The following is a 20901-nucleotide window of genomic DNA, read 5'->3' on the forward strand; positions in this document are numbered from 1 at the left end:
GAATGTAGTTCATTCCACATCAGGGAAAAACATAACTTGCTTGAACCTGGTGGTTTATATTTATTAGCACTTCACTGACAATAAAAACAGCTATAAAACCAGATGCTTGTGTTATAAACACCTAATCTTAAATGAACTCAACCCACAGTGACTCTGGGTACACTTATATACACTTTGCTGTTGAAACCCAAGAACCACTGTGGGCCCAGGGTCAAACACTGCAAACTGGCTCAGTTCTCTGCTGCAGACAACAAGGATCCTTTGGAGCAGATGATTTGTACCTACAGAGAAAATGAAGGGGAACATGTCAGCACAAGGGCCCACCTGCCCAGGCCTCCTTGGCTTCCCAGGCCTGTGTACTCTCCATGCTCAAGAGCCTTCCATGGCTGTTTTGCAACACATGTGTGCCCACATATCTACACCCTCTCAGACACTGACCTTATCCACTGTCCCTTCCTCCCCTCGTGGAGAGGAGACTTTGGACCAGGGCAACAGCAGTCAGAGGCAGGCTCAGGCTGATGAGCTCTTCAGAAGGCTGCTTGCCAGCCCTTTAATGCCAACACATCACTCACAGGCCCTGCAGAGTTGTGGTACCATAACCAGCTACATGGACCCAGTCTGCACCACAGATCCATTTGGAAAAATGTATCCTCTCTACTATAGACAAGACAGTCCCTCTTCTAGAAAAGCTTCCATTAGGTCAGGATGCCACTGTGCATGTCACCTCAAAAGGCTCATACTGTCCCTCTTCTTCTTACTGTTTGTCTCAGCTGGCAACTAAGGACCACATAGCTGTTTGCTCACTGCTCCCCCCACCCTGTGGGATGAGGAAGAGAATTGGAAAAAAAGGTAAAACACTTTAGTTGAGATAACAACAGTTTAATAATTGAAATAATAATAATAATAATAATAATAATAATAATAATAATAATAATAATAATAATAATAATATTAGGAGGAGGAGGAGAAGGAGGGAACAAAACGAGCTATAAATAAATCCAAGAAAGACAAGTGATGCATAGTGCAACAGCTTACCACCCCTGTTCATTACCCATCCCACTCCTGGGCAGTGACTGGCAGCTTCCAGACAATTCCCCACAGTTTATGTACCAAACATGGTATTCTGTGGTATGGAATATCCCTTTGGCCAGTTCAGATCAGCTGTCCTGGCTGTGCTCCCTACTGCTTCTTGTGCAACTCCTCATTAGCACAACACAGAAAGCTGAAAAACCCTTGATTTTTGGCAAGCCCTACTAGCAACAACTAAACCATCAGTGTGTTATCAACATTATTCTTATCCTAAATTGAAAACATAGGACTGCACCAGCTCCTGGGAAGAAAATTAACTCTATATCAGCCAAAACCAGGATACTGTGGCTCCCATAGAGTGGGATGTCTGTAGGACCAAGGATGAGCTGTGGGAGTGAGGTGACTCTCCAACAGTGAGCTGCAAGACCAAAGTGTGTATGTCCCATGCAGAGCTGCAGGAATGAAGTGTGTGTTCCCAAAACTGAGCTGCAAGAGCCAAGTGAGACACACAGAGGAGAATTCAGGGAGCAGATGGATGCTGGCAGCCATGCAGGGTTTGGTATGCATAACCTGCTACACCTGAGATCCCAGCTACACCTAGGATCTTGCAGACTGATGAAAATCTTTGGGCAAGTTTTTCTGGTCATGAGGGCAACCCCACTGACAGGGTTCCCTCCCTGTAGTCTCTGACCAAGCCAACACCATCCCTGCACATTGTGCATTTGGAGAATAAAGAGGGATCTATCTCCTTGCAGCTCCACATGCCAGCTGAGCTCAGTGGAGATACTTGCACTGAGGAACACCAGAGCTGGCTTTGACAAAGGCTCTTGTTTTAAAGATTTAAAGTAGAATTGCTTAGTCCTTATATTGCTGCTAAGAAACTATGTGAGCAGCAAAGGCGTGGCTCTTATGATGTCTCTAAATGAAACACAAGGCCTTGATCTCCACAGGTCTCACAAGTGTGCCCCTTGCCTTAATTCCTGTGAAATCTTAAGAAAAATAAGGAAATCAATTACTAGTAGCAAGTGGGTGGTTTAACAGCGTGTCAGTGATGTGTTTTGTACCATGATGCCAAGGGTGTGGTATGTGAGCCAGGAATTTGGCAAGAGACAGCAGCAGGACATGGGAGAGCTCAAGGCCTGTGACACATGCAGAAGGAGTGTATCAGCTGCAGGGGGCCAAACTGGATGCAGTTCAATCTGTATCAGATGAAGGACATGCTACCTGCCCTTTTTCACTTTAATTTTCCTATCTAGAGATTGTTTGTTTGTTTGAATATAAACTAAGGGGTACACAGTGGGTTCGGGTATTACATTCATAAATTAACACTGTGGGAGCTATTAACATCTCTATCTCATTTGTCATATGAAGATTAAATTAGTCAATAGGCCAAAACTAATTAAAGGTAGATTTAAAGGAAAGAAGATCCTTAGATCCCATGACTTCTATCAAAATGCATGTAATGGCTAAAGCCCTGCCAGCAACTAAGCACCACACCGCCACTTGCTTATTCCCTGGCAATGGGATGGGAAGATAATCAGAAAAAAGAGAAAATTCAGGGACTGAGATGAAGACAGTCTAATAGGAACACAAACAAAACAAACCAAGGAATTTGGAATTCATTCACCCCTCTCCATGGACAGCCAGGTGTTTAGCCATCCTCAGGAAAGCAAGGCTCCATCACATGGAATGGTGACTTTGGAAGACAAACGTCATTGCTCCAAACATCCTCCCCTTCCTTCTTCCCCCAGGTTTATATGCTGAGCATGATCCATAGGGTGTGGGATATCCCTCTGGGATATATAGCTGGGATCAGCTATCCCAGCTCCCTGTGCTCCTCCAGCCTCCTCATTGGGGGCATGAGGTGAGAAGCAAAAAGGCTTTGACTCTGTATTAGTGCTGCTCAGTGATAATGAAAACGTTCCTCTGTTATCAACACTGTTTTCAGGACAAATGCCAAACACAGGCCAAACCTGCTACCACAAAGGAAATTACCTCTACTGCAGCCAATGCCAGCACCTTCTCCACCCCTTGTTCCACACCATTTATGCCATGCTCAGGCCCCACATGGTGTGGGAGTGTGACATTCTATGGTCTGGAATATCCCTTTGGCCAGTTTGGTTCAGCTGTCCTGGCTGTGCTCCCTCCAGGCAGAGCATGGGAAACAGAGAAGTCCTTGACTTAGGGGAAGCACTACTTGGCAACAACTAAAACATCAGCATGCTATCAATGTTATTCTCATACTGAATCCATAACACAGCACTGTACCAGCTTCTGGGAAGAAAATTATACCAGCCAAGCCAGGACAATACCTATAGTGGGAGGTCAGGAAATTCCTGTTAGGAAAAAAGGCAAAGTGTCCCTGCTGACTTTTGTATTATAGTGCTATGTCCCAAACTACTACCACCTCACCTCCTTCATACCTTTACGATGGCAACTTAGGATTTAGCCCATCGGATCATCTTAAAATGAAGCAGCCTTTAGGTCACAGTGTAATAAGCAAATTCTGTTTTGGCAGGAAAAGGACACAAATGTGTTTCTAACACTTCCATTGGGAAAAACATTTATTTGATCATAGCAGGAACAGGTGGCTTTGTTAGCTACACAAGCTTATTCTGCAATGTTTACAGGCTGTCTGCTTCTCATTTTACTGGCTGACAGTTCAGCTTCTAAGTAACTGATTTTTGATAGCACAAATTCAAATTGATCATTTAAGTTTTATAATGAATAGTTAAATCAATCATGACACTGAGAAAACTCAAAATATATTAGATATACCTTTCCAAGTGGTGAAATGCACAGACCTGTATGTTATCCTCTCAAGCAGAAAACATTCTCTGTTGTGTTTTCTGACATTTTCCAAGCTCTGTCTGCAACAAAAGCAATGTCACCTTGCCACACTCTTCCACAGCTCTCCAAAGGTACCTGTATTGTTGTGAAATCACAAACTCCATGTGACACAGCAGTGTTGCACTTCACTGGAGGTTATCAACAAACCCACCAGCATTGCACAAGTGAAGAAAGATCACACAAGATACTAAACAAAAATAAACACATGGTCACACCATGGGAAGGGAAATAGTAAGCACTGAAGGAATTAACAAATCATTCCAATATTAATTCCTGATTGCCACTGGACTCCCAGGATTTCTTGGGTCGAGACACCCAGTGAGTATGTGACTTGGCTGGTCTGAGCTGACCAGACTCCTGTTTTGGTTCACCTTCCAAAAAGACAGATGGAAGCAGGGCTGTAGCTGTCCAGGACCAACCATCCTGTACAGTGTCCTCAGAAGAAAACAGCCACAGGAGCCAAGGAAAGTTCTTGTTGGCATACCACCTAATCCTGCACTGAAACAGTTGAGTATAAAACCTCTCACAATTTTTAGTGTGTATTGAAGCAATCATTTACTTACCTGGGTTCTTTCTATGCTGACTAAAATAGCCATCTTGTCCTACAGTCTCATGTGAAATATGTACTCATCAGAAGTAAAAAATACGCCTTGATGTCCTGACGTGAGAAGTGGAAAACGTCTCTTGCTTACTTGTAGGTAGAAATCAAAGACTTTAGGATAAAGGAACAACTTAAAACACCTTCTTAATTTTGCATGCCAAAGCCAAGATAAGCCACAGATAACAAAATTGTTTTTCTGAAGTGAGGGGTGAGATTCAGGAGACTGTAGTTTCACCTGACTTAGCCCCTAGACCAGTTAGAAAGCTGGCCAGTACATTACTAGCTGTGTTCCCAATTTTCTTTTCTAATTTATTGTCCCAATCCCATGACAATTTAGCTTTTCAATCAGAATAATAAGGTACTCTATTCCTGGAAGGGTTCACAGCCAAGCTGGATGGGGCTTTGAGCAACCTGGTCTAGGGGAAGGTGTCCCTGCCTGTGGCAGGAAAGCTGGAAACAGATGATCTTTAAGGTCCCTTTCATCTCAAATCATCCTATGACCTGCAGGATGGACAAGTGGGTCTTCTGGAAATTTAAACTTAAGATGTAGTGTAAGAGGCAGACATAATAACCAACAAGTGCTTAACAGTCAAAATCCTAAACATCTTCCTAAAGAAACACACATTTCCTCCCGGGTGGCATAAAACCACATTCCCAGCTTCTCTGGGAAACTGAATGGAAAATACTTGTGAATTGACAGTGATCCTTTAGCTGCTTCCAGTGCTGCCAGAGAAGATCAACTTCACTGGAAACAGCTCACTTGCCAAAAAGAAGTTTCTCTCACCTGCCCTTTGGCTTCACCAGGGATATTTGGGGTTTCCCCTGACCCCACGAGGCTGTCTCCTATGGCAGCAGTGCAAACATCAACACTGCTGACAGCCTCTGAATCCTTCCACTGAGCAGGCACAGCAGGACTGGAACTGCAGTGACTCAGGCACAGCCACAAATGCTCCAGAGACAAAGGGCCATGAGCAATAATCTGTAAAATGCACGTACACAGAAACCAGGGTGAGTATCACACAGAGCTGGGGAGGAACACGGCGCTGCCAGGCAAACAGGATTTGCTCCATCTGGCAATCAGACTGGTAAAGCACAGTGCAACCCATAAACTGAAATCTTAATGACAAGTTCTGTTTTTCACTTGGTATTCCAATCAGCAATTGAAGAACCAGGATGAAGCAGATTTTTCTTAAGGTTAGGATATGTGAGGAAAATGGAGCATGAAGAAGAAGGAAAAAGGAGACAAAAAAAGCACCAAGCTGGCTTGTTGCTGGCTGTATGCTCCCTCTCCCCAGTTATCTGATATATCAAGCTTGGCAATTGCTGTCAGTAGCAGCAGAGATACTTTTCTAATTCAATAACTGAACGGGAGTAGAAGGACAGGGAAAAAAGAACAGCCCCACACGGTACAACCCTCTCATGGCCTGGACTTGCTGTCTGCTGCCTCCGGCCTCCTTCTGCCCTCTCCCTGTTCTTCATTTGCTCCCTTCCTTCCGTCCTTCCTCTCATGTTCCCAGCTGCCATTTCAGAGCTGCCTGTCCCCGGCCACCCCCTCAGCCTCAGCTGCTTTCAGACACCCACTGCATCGTTCTGCATATGAAAATGAGCTGTCACATTTTCCAGCCTCTGAAGCAAGAGATTATTTTTGGGAGAGGTGGTTTTGACAGTTCTGCTCTGTAATTCAAAGGCAGAGCACAGAGCAGGGGGAGAAGATACAGTGTATGAACACACACACACGGCTCCAGACTGTGCATTTAGAAGGGACTGGAGGTCTCTCGGGGGGACACCAATTTCCTGTGGACTGTGGGAGTCAAGGAACTGATATGTCTCCTCACTTCTGAGGACTGCTCTTTCCGGAGCCAAGGCCAGCTGCTACCAACACAGCCACAGGACATGCCACTGAGATGACAGTCGAGCCTGCTTGGGGAGGACAGGCACAGCAAACCCCCTCTCCACCCTCTCACAAAGTCCTTCACCCCACCTGCATCCCGATCCCCCACACCACCAGGCAGTGTCTTTTTCAGAGCCCATAGTCCCTGCCAAACCCAGAACTCATCTGGAAATCTGGCCGAAAGGATGGGAAGTAAAACAGGTTTTTGACCTACCCAGTCCAAGCCCAGTCTTTCTGTGTATTTTGACTGCAGCTGGTCAGTGCACAGCACAACACTTGCAGGCCCTGCACCTGGATGGCAGCAGCAGCAGACAAGCATTGACATGGTGAGAGCAAAGCCCGGGGGTGACAAGGATCTCCCACAGGGCAGAACGAGCAAGAGGCTGCCTGAGTAACCAGACAAGGAGAGGCGTGGCTGCAGAGGGCTGCTCTGGAAATTAAAGTTGAAACAAGCTGGTTTAAAGAAGCAAAGAGGGCAGCTGGGGAGGCAGGGCTGGAAACATCAGTGGCTGGAGGTGTCAGTGGAGGAGGAATACATTAGGGAGGACCCAGAAATGGAGGAGGAGGCAGCAGGATCTGAATGGCCATAAGTGATGCAGAGCAGGCTCTGGCAAGTGCAGCTTACTGGGAATGGTCACAGGGAGAGGCTTTCATGGAGCAAAAGCAGTACAGACATCATGGAAGGGAAGGTGCCCTAAGGGCTATTAAGAAACACGGGGTGTGCCAGGGGCACAGGAGATTGGCAGCTGGGACAGGCAAGCCAAGAGGACCTGTGGAGAATCACTGCTGAAAGGGGTGCCAGGGCAGCAAGGGTGATCCTGCAGCACCCACAGCAACAAAGAGCTGAAATGGCTTTCTGGGAAGCCAAGAGGAGATGGAGGAGATGGGCAAGGAGGTAAAGCAAGGACAGGGCAGAGAGAAGTAAGAGTGGGAAGAGAACAAAACAGAACAGGCCACCTGAAGCATGAGCTGCCATTGCAGGTCAGCCTTTTATTTTCTCATGGTCACACCATAGCAGAGTCAAGAAGTACCTGTCAGTGTTGGATCCTAACTCACTTCACATCGCATAAACAAACAGATATGGACAAAACTCCAAAGTATTTACAAAGATGAAAGTCACCCTTATGACAAATCTGACATGCACATGATCAAGCTTAAACATCACTATGCTAATTTCACCTTTCCATTTTATACATTAAAATAATTGCATTCCCTCCAAAGAGCACTTTACTTATAGAAGATTACTGTGGAATCACTGTAACTTCTTCCAACAGTCCAGCACACACCTTCAACACATTGCCATAGCAAGCAAACCAAAAATTGTGACAGTAGTTCATATTACAGACTTCTGTTCATGTTGGAAACTAGATTTTTAACACTAAAGTTCTTTATGTATCAGTAAAATATTTGCATATATGCATTACATGCAAGTAAGGGTGAAAAAGTGACAATTTTCTGAATGTACAGAGAAACTATTAGTTTTGTGAGTGGATTTATTACATTGGCTGGTGCAACTTTTAGATTTAGTTTTAGTGGCAATAATTTGTTTCAAATGAGATTTTGGAATGTTTTAAATAAAACAACTTGCAATCACAACAACGACAGAACTTGCCATAAACAGCAAACACAGAATTTTACCAAGAACTACTGAGTATTTTTTCCACAACCTTTATTTCAGCCAGGGCAGACGCATTTGTGAGGCAGGAGCTCTCTCCCCAGCTGTGCCCTGTGTGACAGTAGCACCTTCAGGCAAAGGACAGCATGTTCTGGGAGCCAAGCAACCATTTTATCAACATTTTTCCCCATTGCTTTCAGTGTGAAACACACAGTAAACACACCCTCCTTTCTCCACCCAGAGATGTGGGATCCAATGGAGTGATTTGCAAACAACTATTTGCTACTGGTAGTGAAAGGAGTTTGGATCACCCTGAAGTGAATTCTCTTTTGGGAATTCCCTCTAGATAAGGCAGTCAAGCCAATGTGTTTTCCCTTATCTTATAAAATCTGTCAGAAAGTCAGGCAGATACCCAGGCTGCACAGCAGAGACAGGGGATGGAGATGCAGGTTTCCCTCTATGGCATGCTTTCCTTCAGGTGCCAATTGTGGCAGCTGTAGGAGCAAGGAGAAAGGGATCCCACCACTGGCAGCCTGGTGCAAGGGGCCATAGAGGAGAGCACATCCCATCAGATGTGTCTGGGGTACCACTGGTGAAGCCAAATAACAGAGACTCCACCTATACAATGTACCAGCTGAAATACTGGAATTAAAACAATAAATAAATAAATTAATAAATAAGTAAAATTTAAAACTGTATTCCTGGGAATAAAATGACCACTTTACCACTCTTGTCAATACATGTGTGTGAAATTATCAAGTATTACTTTAAATTACTTACATCTATGGTCAGGTTCTGCAATATTTATATCCTTTTTTATCTTCAGGCTGGAGAAACTGCTCATTTCTTGCAGGTTGGTTTGGGTTTTTTGTGGTTTTGTTTGTTTGTTTGTTTTGTGTTTTTTGTTTGTTCTTTGTTTTGGGTCTTTTTTTCTCTTTCAGGCATAACTAAACTCTCTGGATGTTTCTTGTTTCCTTGTGTTCCAGCAGGTTACAGGAACACATCACCTGCTGCCAGATCCCTTCTGCCAATTGGGATTGGCTGACATGGGGAAGAATTAAGCAGAATGAAAGAATAGGAGCATGACACCATTGAAAAGGGGAAGGACAGGAAGAATGACATAATCACAGAACAATTAGGTTTGAAAAGGCATCTGAGACCTTTGACTGAACACCACCATGCCAACTGGACCATGGCACTGAGTGCCACTTCCACTCTTTCCTTAAACCCCCCCAGGGACAGAGCCTCCAGGACCTCCCTGGGCAGCCCATTGCAGTGCCTAATCACCCTTTAAGTGAACAAATTCCTGCTAATGTCCGACCTAAAGTGCCCCTGAGGCAGCTTGAGGCTGAATTCTCATCCCGTTTCTTGCTGCCTGGGAAAACAGCTCAACACCCACCTGGCTACAACTTCTCCTCAGGGAGTTACAGAGTGATAAGGTCACTCCCAACCCTCCTTCTCTCCAGGCTAAACACCCCAAGTTCCCTCAGCTGCTCCTCACAAGACTGGTGCTCCAGACCCTACATCAGCTCAGTTGTCCTCCTTTGGACTCTCCCCAGCACCTCCGTGTCCTTCCTGAATTGAGGAGCCTTGTACTGGACACAGCACTCAAGGTGTGGCCTCACCAGTGCTCAGTACATGGGGAGGGGCCCTGCCCTGCTCCTGCTGGCCACACTATTGCTGATGCAGGCCAGGATGCCACTGGCCTTCTTGGGCACCTGGGCACACACACTGGATGATGTTCAGTAGCTGTTGAGCAGCACCACCAGGTCCTTTTCTTCTGCACAGCTTTCCAGACACTGCCCACACCAGGTAGTGCTGCATGGGGTTATATGGACAAAAGTGTAGGACCAAGCAATTCTGCTTTTTGAACCTCCTACCACTGGCTTTGGGCCATGGATTCAGCTTGTCCAGATCCCTCTGCAGGGAATTCCTACTCCACAGCAGACTGACACTCACCCAACTTGGTGGCATCCACAAATTTACTGGATCCCCTCATGCAGATCATCAGTGAAGACATGAAACAGGACTGGGCCCAACACTCATCCCTGGGGGACACCACTGGTGACTGGATGCCAAATGGATGTAGCACCATTCACCACCACTCTCTGGGCCTGGCCATCCAGGCAGTTTTCAATCCAGGGAAGAGCTTGCCTCTCCAAGCCATGGGCTGCCAGCTTTTTCAGGAGTATGCTATGGGACATGGAGTCAAAAGCTTTCCTGAAGTCCAGGTAGATTACATCCACAACCTTCCCCTTATCTACTAGGCAGATCACCTGGTCATAAAATGGTAATCAGGTTGGTAAGGCAGGACCTGGCTTTCCTAAACTATCCTAGCTGGGACTGATCCTGTGGCTATCTTGTATATGTCAAGTGACTGCCCTCAAGATGATCTGGTTCATAACCTTGCTGGGCACTGAAGTTAGGCCGACAGGCCTGCAGTTCTCTGGATCCACCTTCTGGCCCCTCCTGTGGATGGGTGTCGCCAGCTTCTAGTCATGTGGGACCTGCCTGGTTAGCCAGAGCTGATGATAAATGATGAAGAGAGGCCTAGTGAGCTTTTCCACCAGCTCCCTCATCACCCTAGGATGAGTTCAATCCAGTCCCATGGACTCGTAAGCATCTAAGTGGCACAGCAGGTCTCTGACTGCTTCCCCCTGGATTGAAGGGTGTCCATTCTGCTCCCTGTCTACCAGCTCAGGAGGCCCACTGGCCTGAGGATAACCGGTCTTACTGTGGAAGACTGAGGCAAAGAAGGTGTTAGAAAGAAAAAAAAAAGAAAGAAAATGCAAACAATGCTTGACTGCTTAGGAGGAGAAGGAGGGGAAATCTCTTAAGTGAGGCTAAATAAGCAGGAGGAAAGAAACTGAACCATAATGAAGCATCTAAGCATTTCTAGAGCCCAACAGCAGTCGCAGCTGCAGCCTGGCCTGGATCTGGCTTCTCAGCTCCTGACACACACAGTCGCTCTTTCAACTCTCATTACAGCTTTCTGACGGGAAAGAGCCCGCCCTCAAGCCTGCACGGAGCAGAGCGGCTCACACGGCTCCCGCCCTGCAGGCGCGCCGCAGCCCGCGGGGTACCGCGATCAGCAGTGACCCCGCTAAGCCGCAGCTGTTCGAGCCGCCGGGCGGCAGCAGCCGCGGAGGCAGCGCGGCCAGACACGGCCGAGCCCCGCGGGGCCGACCCGCCCGGGCTCTGCTCACGCTGCGTCTGCCTCGGGTCCCGCCAGCAGCGGCGCCCGGGGCTGGCACGGACAGTGCCGGTGCAGACCGGGGTGGTCCGCGTGGCAGCGACCTCCCCCACCCCGAGGGCGCTGCCAGGACACAGCAGCGGCTCCCCCGGGCGCGCCCAGCCACGGGCACGGGCCAGAAAGGCCCGAGGAGGTCGGAACGACCGCGCCGCTCTCTCCCCCCCATCCCCCGCCCGCGGCCCCGCTTCACCTCAGCCCTGCGGGGAGCGGGAGCCGCACCGGGGAGGCTGCTCCCTCCCCTGCCGCCGTGTGACCTCATGCAGGAGGAAGCGCCGGGCCGCCCCCGCCGCTCCCACACGGATGCCGGGGAGGGAAGGGCACGGCAGGGGGGGCGGGGGCGGCCGCCCTGACTCAGCCGCCGCCGGGGACACGCCGCGCTGACACTCCGGCCACGCCGCCGCGCGGCCGCCGATCACGCGCGGCAGCCCGGCGCCCATTGGCCGCCGCCCCACACACCTTTGCCGGCGATTGGCCGGCGGGCGGCCGGGGCCCCGCCCACCCCCCCGCGCGCGGGCCCGGGGGCGCCGCCGCCCGAGTGGGGAGCGGCGAACAAAAAGAGGAAAACCGGGAGAGCGGCGGCGGCACCTTGGGGCGAGCTCGGCTCCTCTGGTGAGCGAACCGGGCATCCCGGGGGTCCGGGCGGCTGGGACGGAGGGAGTGCCCGGGGGTGGTGCGGCACGGGGATCCCTGGAGCACGTGCGGGAGCGACCCCCTGAGAGGAGGGACGGCGGGCGGGAGGTCAGGTTGGGGCAGCGGCTGGAGGGGCTGAGTCGCGGTGGGGGACTGGAGCTGCTGGGGTGGGCTGTAGGAGCGCCGCCCGCGTGGAGAGCTCTCCGCGGGGCAAGCCGGCGAGAGAAGCCGCGGGAGGGACAGAAGCCGCCGAGAACCTGTTGGCAGCGCTGGTCCGGCGCCGTGCAGCCTCTTGTGCCTGCGTGCTCGACCAGATGCGGGCGCTGGCCTCGGGGGCTGCATGTACCGGGTGGCAGCGGTGAGGGAGGAGGAGAAAGCCGGGGGGATCCCGGCGCCACGCGGGGTGGGCGGTGCGGCGTCAGGGAAGCGGAGCGGCGCTGCGGGAAGAGCCGGCCGTCGCCCCCTTAACCCGCTTCCCGCAGGGTCGCCGCTTCGCTTCTCTTCCCTTCCCCCGCGGCGGGAGGCATCGGGTGTGGCGGCGCTGACCCCAGCTCGGCCCCCGCCCGCGGTGACGGCTCCTCCCGCCCGGGCTTCTTCCCCCGCCCGCCCTCACAGTCGGCCGCCGCCGCGCGCCGGAGGCGGGGGCGCCGCGCGGGGGAACTGGGGGAAAGGTCGGCGCGCGGCGGCGCCCGATCACGCTTTGTTCAGGTGCCCCGCCCCGGGCCGCGCCTTGCTCGGTGCGGACCAATGGGCGCCCGGCGCGGCTCTGGGGGAACCAATAGGGGACGGCGGGGGCGGCGCGCGCGGGGGCGGCCGGCGGGGTGCGCTGAGGTGAGGGTGGCGCGCGCCCAACAGCCGGGGGCGGGGCCCGTGCCTGAGCCCCGCCCACAGCCCTGCGTGAGGGCCGGGCAGGGAATGCACAGTGTGGGGGTGCGGACGTGTGTCAGTGTACGTGTGTCAGTGTACGTGTGTCTGTGTGCGTGTGTCCTGGTTCTCCAAGCAGGTGATTTCCCTTGCACGTACGTGTGTGTGTGAGAGAGAGATCCTTTGAGTATTTTCTAGAACGTTTTTTGTTGCTAATACCTTTCGAAGAAAATGTGAATCAGCCCCAATGCGGTCCTTTCTCATGTGCCAAAATAAGCACAATCCTGAGGGCTGTGTGTTTCCAAAGCAAAAATAGAAGGAGGGTGGGATGGTGGAGGAAGCTCTGATTTACTTTTTTTGGGGGGGTTGTGAAGATTTTTCTTAAGTTCTCAGACACAGCTCTTGCAGTGTGGAATAACTTCAACATACTTAAGATCCAGAGTAGTTCTTTTGTCTCAAGTAATTATATAATTTTCATGTCATGGTCAGATTTCCTTGCTAGCAGCTTCAGAAAAATATTACATAAATAAGAAAGGCAGGAAAACACAGGTACACGACATGTATTTACCTTGTTCACATTGCCCCGTTTTTTTTTAGCAATGCCTTCTTACAGGCAGCTGCAAAATACTCAAACTTAGCATCAGATTTTAAGTTTCTCTTCTTTTGTCTAACCAAAACAGGAGTAAGAAATGGAGATGATGACTGAAAAACAGAGAGATATGAAGTATTTCTGGAACAATACGCCTGAAAAAAGTGATTATGAGGCTGTAGAAGCCCTTATTTCTATGAGTTGCAACTGGAAATCAGACCTCAAGAAACATGCAGAAATGAGACCTATAACTCCTGCATCTGACATGTCGGAAGAAAGCGACGAGGCTTTGCTTCCTGGAGCAGCAGATTTCAATGCCATACCAGCATTTGTAAGTTTTCCAATCTGCGTGTGTGTGTTCTTGTTTTTAACAGTTAATGTGGTGATGTCGTGTTAGCATCCCCCCCTTACTGTGTCTCTCTCTCCCTCACAGTGCCTGACCCCTCCCTACAGCCCTTCTGACTTGGAGATGTCGCAGGTGATCCATCCTCTGGGCAAGGCGCTGCCCGAGGCTGCCAAGCCTCCTGTGGCCACACCTCAGAGAGAAGCAGAGAGGTCTCCAGCAGCCAGGCCTCTGAAAGCTCGAGTGACAAGTGTTATCCGCCACACGGCTGATGCCCAGCTCTGTGACCACAAAACCTGCCCTGTGAGAGCAGCCAGTGTGCTCCAGTACCAGGACAGTGCTTGGAGGGCAGCAAACAGGAGGCCGAGGGCCAAGGAGGAGCCCCCCGTGTGCTCTGCCGAGGCGCCGAGTGCAGCCAGCGCTGAGGGCAGCGAACTGTCCGAGGCAGAGGGAAGAACTGCAGAGCCAGCTGCTGCTCCCGTGCCCTTGACAAAGCCCTCGCTGAGCAAGGAGGAGCCTGTCCCTCAGCCAGCGGAGCAGCCCGCGGGGGCGGCACTGCCATCCCCTGCCCCGGGCAGCGGGGCCCCCCCTGTGCCGGTGATTTGCCAGATGGTGCCGCTGCCCACGAACAACAATGTCGTGTCGGCCGTGGTGCCCGGCGCCGCGCCCAGCCAGCAGCCTGCCCTCTGTCAGCCCATGGTCTTCATGGGCACCCAGGTTCCCAAGGGTGCCGTCATGTTTGTTGTGCCCCAGCCGGTCGTGCAGGGCACAAAGGCTCCCATTGTTAGTCCAAATGGCACGAGACTCTCTCCCATTGCCCCCGCTCCTGGCTTTGTACCTTCTACAGCAAAAACCACTCCTCAGGCTGATTCTTCAAGAATAAGAAGTCACATTTGCGGCTACCCAGGATGTGGGAAAACGTACTTCAAGAGCTCCCATTTGAAGGCTCATGTCAGAACACACACAGGTTGGTTACTGCTGCCGCATGCTAAAATCTAATGTACAAAAGTGCGGTTGTATATACAGCTTGTTATAGTTGTAGCGATTTCTGGGTCTGTTTATTGAACAAATGGCGGGCCAGCAATGAAACACTCTTTTTGCCAGCGTGCATTATAAAGCTGCCTGATCTCTGACGGGAAGTCTCCCTGAGGGGGAAGTTGACTCAGCACTTTGTTTGTGCTGGACTCACTTTGGGTCAGAAGGTGTTCAGTAATGCATCTGTGGAAGCAAGGCCTTGCCCAACAAGGAGTATGCTTTCCAGAGTTAAAGATGCCTCAGTAGGCTTTTCCTCAGGAATGCTTTTGCCAGAAGTGGGTGAAACTTGGAGATTTTTTTATGAGAGGATGTGAGAATCCACTCCAAACTATTCTTGCCTTGGTTATTCTAGAGTAAGTTCTCCAGGCTCAGCCCTTAACTGCAGTAGCAGAAAGAGTTCCATGTATTTTCACAGAGGCTCAGAGTGCGCTTCTGGAGCTCAGTTACATAAAGCACCACTGCAGGCTGCGCTTCAGAGGGGAGTTTTGGGCGTGCTGAGTCATCATTATCCGCAGTTTACACCATGCTGAGTGTTAAAATCAGCTGTCTTGAGATGTGAAGAGCATTTCAAACAATTTGGTTCTGGAGAATTTTTAACCTTTAACCCTTTTTAATCCCTTACCGATACTACTTAGCCTTGGAGATAGTGAATCTGCATGTTTAAATGTTAGTATATAAACAATTTTCCACATTTTGTGTGTATAATGCTTACTTAGATTTTTGGCTCAGCTGCCTTAATAGAAACTTTCCTGCCAATTAAGTGAAATCCTGCTAGTTCAGGCAGCGGTGTTTATTGCTCAGTACTCACTGGGTTTTTCCCTTTGTACTTTATCCCTTCCAGGAGAAAAGCCGTTCAGTTGCAGCTGGAAGGGCTGCGAGAGGAGGTTTGCCCGCTCTGATGAACTGTCGCGGCACCGCAGGACGCACACCGGCGAGAAGAAGTTTGCCTGCCCGATGTGCGAGCGGCGCTTCATGCGCAGCGACCACCTCACGAAGCACGCGCGCCGCCACTTGTCAGCGAAGAAATTACCCAACTGGCAGATGGAAGTGAGCAAGCTCAGTGATGTGGCCGTGCCACCAGCCTCTGCGACCGCCCAGTGAAAGGACTTGATCTGGAGACGGTGGAATTAACTGTTGTTGCTGGGATGGGCTGGCTGAAAAAAGGCTTTTTCTCCCGGTCTGTGGTTCTCCCGCACTGGCTGCTGACAGCAGTACAGAGAGGCAGAGGCAGCCTGAGCTCAGTCACAAAAAAATGCTGCTGGGAGAACCAGTGGCTGACTGGAATAGCGGGTGTCTTTTGCACTGGTGAGGAGAGAAAGAAAGGGAAGGCTCTAGAGCAGAGCAGCCACATTGTGCCAGTTTTCAATTTTGCAAATCACTTGCGTATGCTCTAGATCCAGTCCCATGTGTTTCTGAGGGTTTGCTGCTCATGCCTGAGACCAACTCCAGTTTTAGCTCTCAGTTGTCTATCTTCAGTAGGCGCAGATAAGGACAGCGGCAATGTTCAGGCACAGGCTTGGAAGCCCAGGACCCACCTGCGTAAGATAATCTAAATCTGTTTTGCTACTTCTGCCACCTCTGCTTGGTAGGAGTCTTTTTCTCCTAACTGTTCTCCAGCCCCATCGTAATCGATGACTTGGTGCCGGACTCCTGGAGATTTTGGACATCTCCTTCTGCATGGGGTAGTTAACACACCCAGCTTTACACTGCTGTGTCCACAGGGGCTTGGGATGGGCATGCAGGGGCAGTGCATGGGCAGCCAAAGGGCAGGAACATTTCTGAATCGTTATTAGCTTTGTCATGTTTTCCCAGCTGCTTTGGCAAGCTTTGTGATTGTTACAGCTGGTTGTAGCTGGGCATCGCATGATGCTTCTGCTTTTGTGTTGCTTATGGTTTCCTTTCCACCTCCTCACTGCGCTTGTCATGAGTGGATAACGGGCACCTTGAAGACAAACTTGGTAGCTGTAAACTACTCTGGTTGATTAAAGAGGAAAACCAAGAATCTTAGGCTTCTTGATTGTGCTATTCTTTGAAAGGCAGTTTATGCTAAAATTGAAAGGGATATATTATATATTGTATTAAATTAGAAAGTTGTGATTCAGAGAAGAAAACAAGGCAGTAAAGACCGGCCTAGAATTTAAACCAGCTTTTGTGACAATGCATCTATTTTCACTATTTGTATTTTATCATATTATGTTGAGGACACATATCAGAAAGTGAATGGTTTGAAAATAGTGTATTAGATCTGCTTTTTGTGACTACTTTAAAGATTTGCACATTTCTTACGTTGTACTTTATACTTTGTTTACAATAAACCAATTTTCTGTAACGTTGACCTTTTTATTAATTCATAGTGGAACTTATCCCTTTGCAAGGAAAATAACCTCAAAATAAAATTGTCCTGACCAATGGAACACTATCTCTTAATTTTTAAATATTTTTAAAGCACTATAAAGCCCACAGGAATGCAGTTTCAAGTCTGTGCTTACTACTGTGCATTTCTTTTGGATTGATTTTGGGTTTTTTGTCCCAGCTTTTCATCCCCCTGCTTTTCTTCAGCACCCAAAGCTAATCATGCCTATGTGGGCCACTGTGACTCTGTTGAAAAGTATTTCCTTTACGTTGGTGATTGCACTGGCTTCCCCAGGAAGGAACCTGCTCGTGTTCCTGATGGCCTGGCTGTCGGGCAGGGGTGGTGGCTGCCACCCCACAGTGTGGGATCTGGGTCCCTTGTGGCCCTGCCCAGGGCCACTGGGCATGAGGTGCTGGCACCGAGATGGGCTCCAGGCTGGGGGCTTGCCTGCCCTATTGCAGGTGTCGCTGCAGGAGTCCCCTGGCAGGAGGAGAGCAGGGAATTGGGGTTCTCGGGGCAGAGGCTGGGCAATGGCTGGGCAGTCTGGCTTCTCTGGCTGCTGCCCTGTGTGCCAGCAGTGGCCATTGGCACTGCTCATGTGGGCTCCTCTGCCTCCCGCTCAATCCCTGCACGCAGGGATCCCCACATTTCCCAATCCCACGGATGCTGACTCAGTGCCCTTCCCTGCTGTGGGTTTGGGCACTCCTTGCCTTATCCTGTGTGGCACAGGGCCCTGCGTAGGGAGCCTCTGAGTCATTGCCCTTCTCGTTCCAGGTGGGATATGCCATCACAGCCCAATGCAAAAGAGAGGCTCCTTCCTCAGAAATGTGAGATGTGAGTCCCATTCCACCATCTTGCTTCATGGTATTTCTCATTTCATGGCCATGAGATAAAATATTTTAACAGCTCTGGGTCTGAGACCTTTCCATATTTGCAAGTAGTCACTGGACTGGGAACGAGATCCCCTCACCAGCTCTCCTGTCATGCTGATCCTTGAGTGCCATTTTCTGCTGCAGCCCTGCAGAAGAACGTACAGAAGGTGCCACCTCCCCACTGGTACTGTGCCCGTGCAGTGTCACTGTCACATACAGAAGGTGCCACCTCCCCACTGGTACTGTGCAGTGTCACTGTCCCTCTCCTCAGCAGTGCCTGCGGTGCGCTTTGAAGCCCCTCTCTCTAAGCATGGAGCTGAACATAAATCTGACTTTCCAGGCAAGCACCCTCATGTGCCATGCAGTAACAGAGGAAGAAAGTGGGTTTCCATGCCGTGATCTCCGCTGCCTGTGTTTTCTGAAGGAAAAGCAGCTGCTGGTGCTTTCTGAGTAGCAACGCACTCTGGAGGTATGCAGGGGCTGTGCCCTGGGACCACCCACTGGCTGCACTGCTGGGAGGCTGCTGAGGGAAGCTTGTTCCTGGCATGCTGTGAGCTAAATAAAATACAGCTTCTCCCTCTAAATACAGAACTTAACAGCAAGAAGTGCACTTCTGGCTGGTTCCAGCTGAAGACAGAGTCATAGTTGTGAATTTACCTCATGCCATTTTTAAAGCTTAACTGGGAAAGCCAGCTGGAAATTACATCAGCTATTTTGGGGTTTAATCCAAGGTTAACCTGAAAAATGTAGTTGAAAGGGCATTATTAGACACCTTTTCAATGCTAGCTTTATTGTGCAATCAAATTTGGCTGCATAGTAGGAAGATTGATTTTTATGGATTTTCTACAGATTGCTGTGAATAATTAGAACCTCCTTATTCCTGTATGTAAAACACAGGCACACCTCGTATTTTTTCCTCCTGTTTGGGTTCAGTGATGAAGCCAAACAGAAATACAAACCAAGATGCTCCCAGCAACGCCCACAATTAGTGCTTGGATGCCAACACGGGCTGGCACTAGCTGTGGCAGGGCTTGCCAGCGTGGCCACGGCTGTCATTTGCTGTGCAGGCATGTGGCTCTGGGGAGTTAATCCAAAGGGAACCAAGAGATAGCATACATTCTTGGTAGAAGATTTTGGAAGTATTGATAAACCTTCCAGCTTGCAGCTTAGCACTGCACTCTGGAGTGATGCACACACAGAAAAGTTGATGCTGCAGGGCTGACAAGAAGGGCTGACAAGGATTACAGGAGCTGGAGTGAGACACATTCCGTGTCTCAGCTTGCAGGGGGGAAGAGCAGCGGGGGTGTCACGACAAACTGTCCTGGGAAAGGAGGGAGCTAGCCCCTGTGTCCACAGCAAAGCAATACAACCCATGCTCGGTGTCCTCTCCCTTAGGGGAGAGCAGGAGAGGGAGGCTGAGGGTGCCTGCCTGCCCTGGGTGTAGCACATTCCAGCCACAGGAGCGGCATCAGCAGGATAGGTTAGGGGGCTTGAGGTCTGCTTATCCCACCCAAACAGATCAGCAGTAGGGAACTGCAGTGCCAGGGTTCCCTGCATATGTCCTGAGCACTCTGTGAGTGTTCAGGGATTTCAGTCTCCAGAGAGGATGGAGAGAAGGCTGGAAAAAGCAGGCATTTTTCCTTGTGGTTTGGAAAAGAATGATTTCCATTACAGCAGGAGTATTTATGGGAGACTTAGATGCTCTATGAGTGAACTAATATGTATTTTAAAAGAAGAAGGGTCCTGAGCTGGGTCAGCTAGTCTGGACCCCCAGATGCAGCTGAGACAGGAACCAGGGCAGCCTGTCTACCCCTCCTTCCTGGTGAGTGCAGCTCTCTGAGGCTTTTCCTCCTGAGCTTTACCACTCAGCAGCGCTATTTCGAGACAGCCTTAAGCAGCCAGTCCTGTCATCCTGGCACAGGCTGTCCTCAGCCTCTGTGCCAGGGTGGGTGCCACAGTGCAGATGGGGCTTGTGCCCAAAGAGCTGAGAGGGAGGACTGGCCTGAGACTTGCATGCCACATGCAGCGACATCAGGTATTCCCTTGGCAGTTCCCCACTTTTACTGTAAATGGATGATTCATTTGTCTGCTTTGGCAACAAACTTGGATAACCAAGGAAACAATCTGTTGGAAAAGCTGGAGCATAAAATCAGGTCAAGAGAAATGATGAATGAATATGAGCATTATGGGCTCAAGCTTTTAGTTCTGTATTGCATATTTTCTGCAGGAAACTTTGCTTCTCCTGGAACATGTGATCAGGGAGAGTAATATTCAGCTAGAACAATTGGGTTTGGGTCTTAGAATGCAATTTAACATGTCACACAGAGCTTCCATGTGTAGGGATATAGGGATCTGGAATGCTTTCTGTTGTGCCCAAAAGAAAATGTGATACTTTGGCAGTAAGAGAACAAGAGCAAAACATCTTTAGCTATCTTGTTATATTAATGAGAAGACAGGAGATAAACTTGCTAACTCACTTCCTGTGCTGTGATATAAATCAGGTAATCATAATATAAAATGCATTAAATAATTCAGAAACTTTTTTAGGAGAACACAGTTTTGATGAAACTTCATACTTGATTGTGTAGCCTACTCTGAAAGTCACAGTTGTCTGAGGAAAAAAAATTCTGCTGTTATCATGACTTCATTTCAACTACTCAGAAGGTTTTGGTGGATGTCAAGGTACTTGCGTGGCAACAACTTCCTAAAAAAATATACACAGCTGTGGTGGGGACTGCCCTTGCACTAACAGCTGTGGAGAGGCATAAGCACACCCTGCCTTAGCCAAGTATTCCCCAGAGCCTCAGCAAAACATAAATGGCTTTGAATAGCTAGGACATACAGAGTCTCCTCTCTGCCCACCTCATCTCCTGACTGCTTCCAACACATGCAAGAGGATTTGACATTTGTCAAGTCTACCTTAAAAAAAAAACCACTAACAAAACAACAAAAGCCTTTACAAACTTCTCTTTATTG

At 49.5% G+C, this 20901-nt stretch overlaps 1 protein-coding gene across 1 annotated transcript; it reads left to right on the top strand.

Moving 5' to 3' along the window:
* Positions 1-11764: 11764 nt before the first annotated feature.
* On the top strand, positions 11765-17114 carry KLF10 (KLF transcription factor 10). Its single transcript, XM_058027453.1, has 4 exons — positions 11765-11848; positions 13414-13653; positions 13756-14632; positions 15542-17114. Exons 2-4 carry the CDS (start codon positions 13423-13425, stop codon positions 15799-15801), a joined length of 1368 nt encoding a protein of 455 aa, XP_057883436.1. The 5' UTR covers positions 11765-11848; positions 13414-13422; the 3' UTR covers positions 15802-17114.
* The last annotated feature ends 3787 nt before the right edge of the window (positions 17115-20901 follow it).

This window comes from Melospiza georgiana, chromosome 1 (assembly GCF_028018845.1).
Source record: "Melospiza georgiana isolate bMelGeo1 chromosome 1, bMelGeo1.pri, whole genome shotgun sequence".
Taxonomy (NCBI): domain Eukaryota; kingdom Metazoa; phylum Chordata; class Aves; order Passeriformes; family Passerellidae; genus Melospiza; species Melospiza georgiana.

What these genes read in the sequence shown, in the direction of transcription:
- KLF10 (XM_058027453.1), top strand. Translation starts at nt 13,423, where the DNA reads ATGGAGATGATGACTGAAAAACAGAGAGATATGAAGTATTTCTGGAAC. An exon ending in TCAATGCCATACCAGCATTT is followed by an intron (nt 13,654 to 13,755) that starts GTAAGTTTTCCA and finishes TCTCCCTCACAG; the next exon opens with TGCCTGACCCCTCCCTACAG. An exon ending in TCATGTCAGAACACACACAG is followed by an intron (nt 14,633 to 15,541) that starts GTTGGTTACTGC and finishes TATCCCTTCCAG; the next exon opens with GAGAAAAGCCGTTCAGTTGC.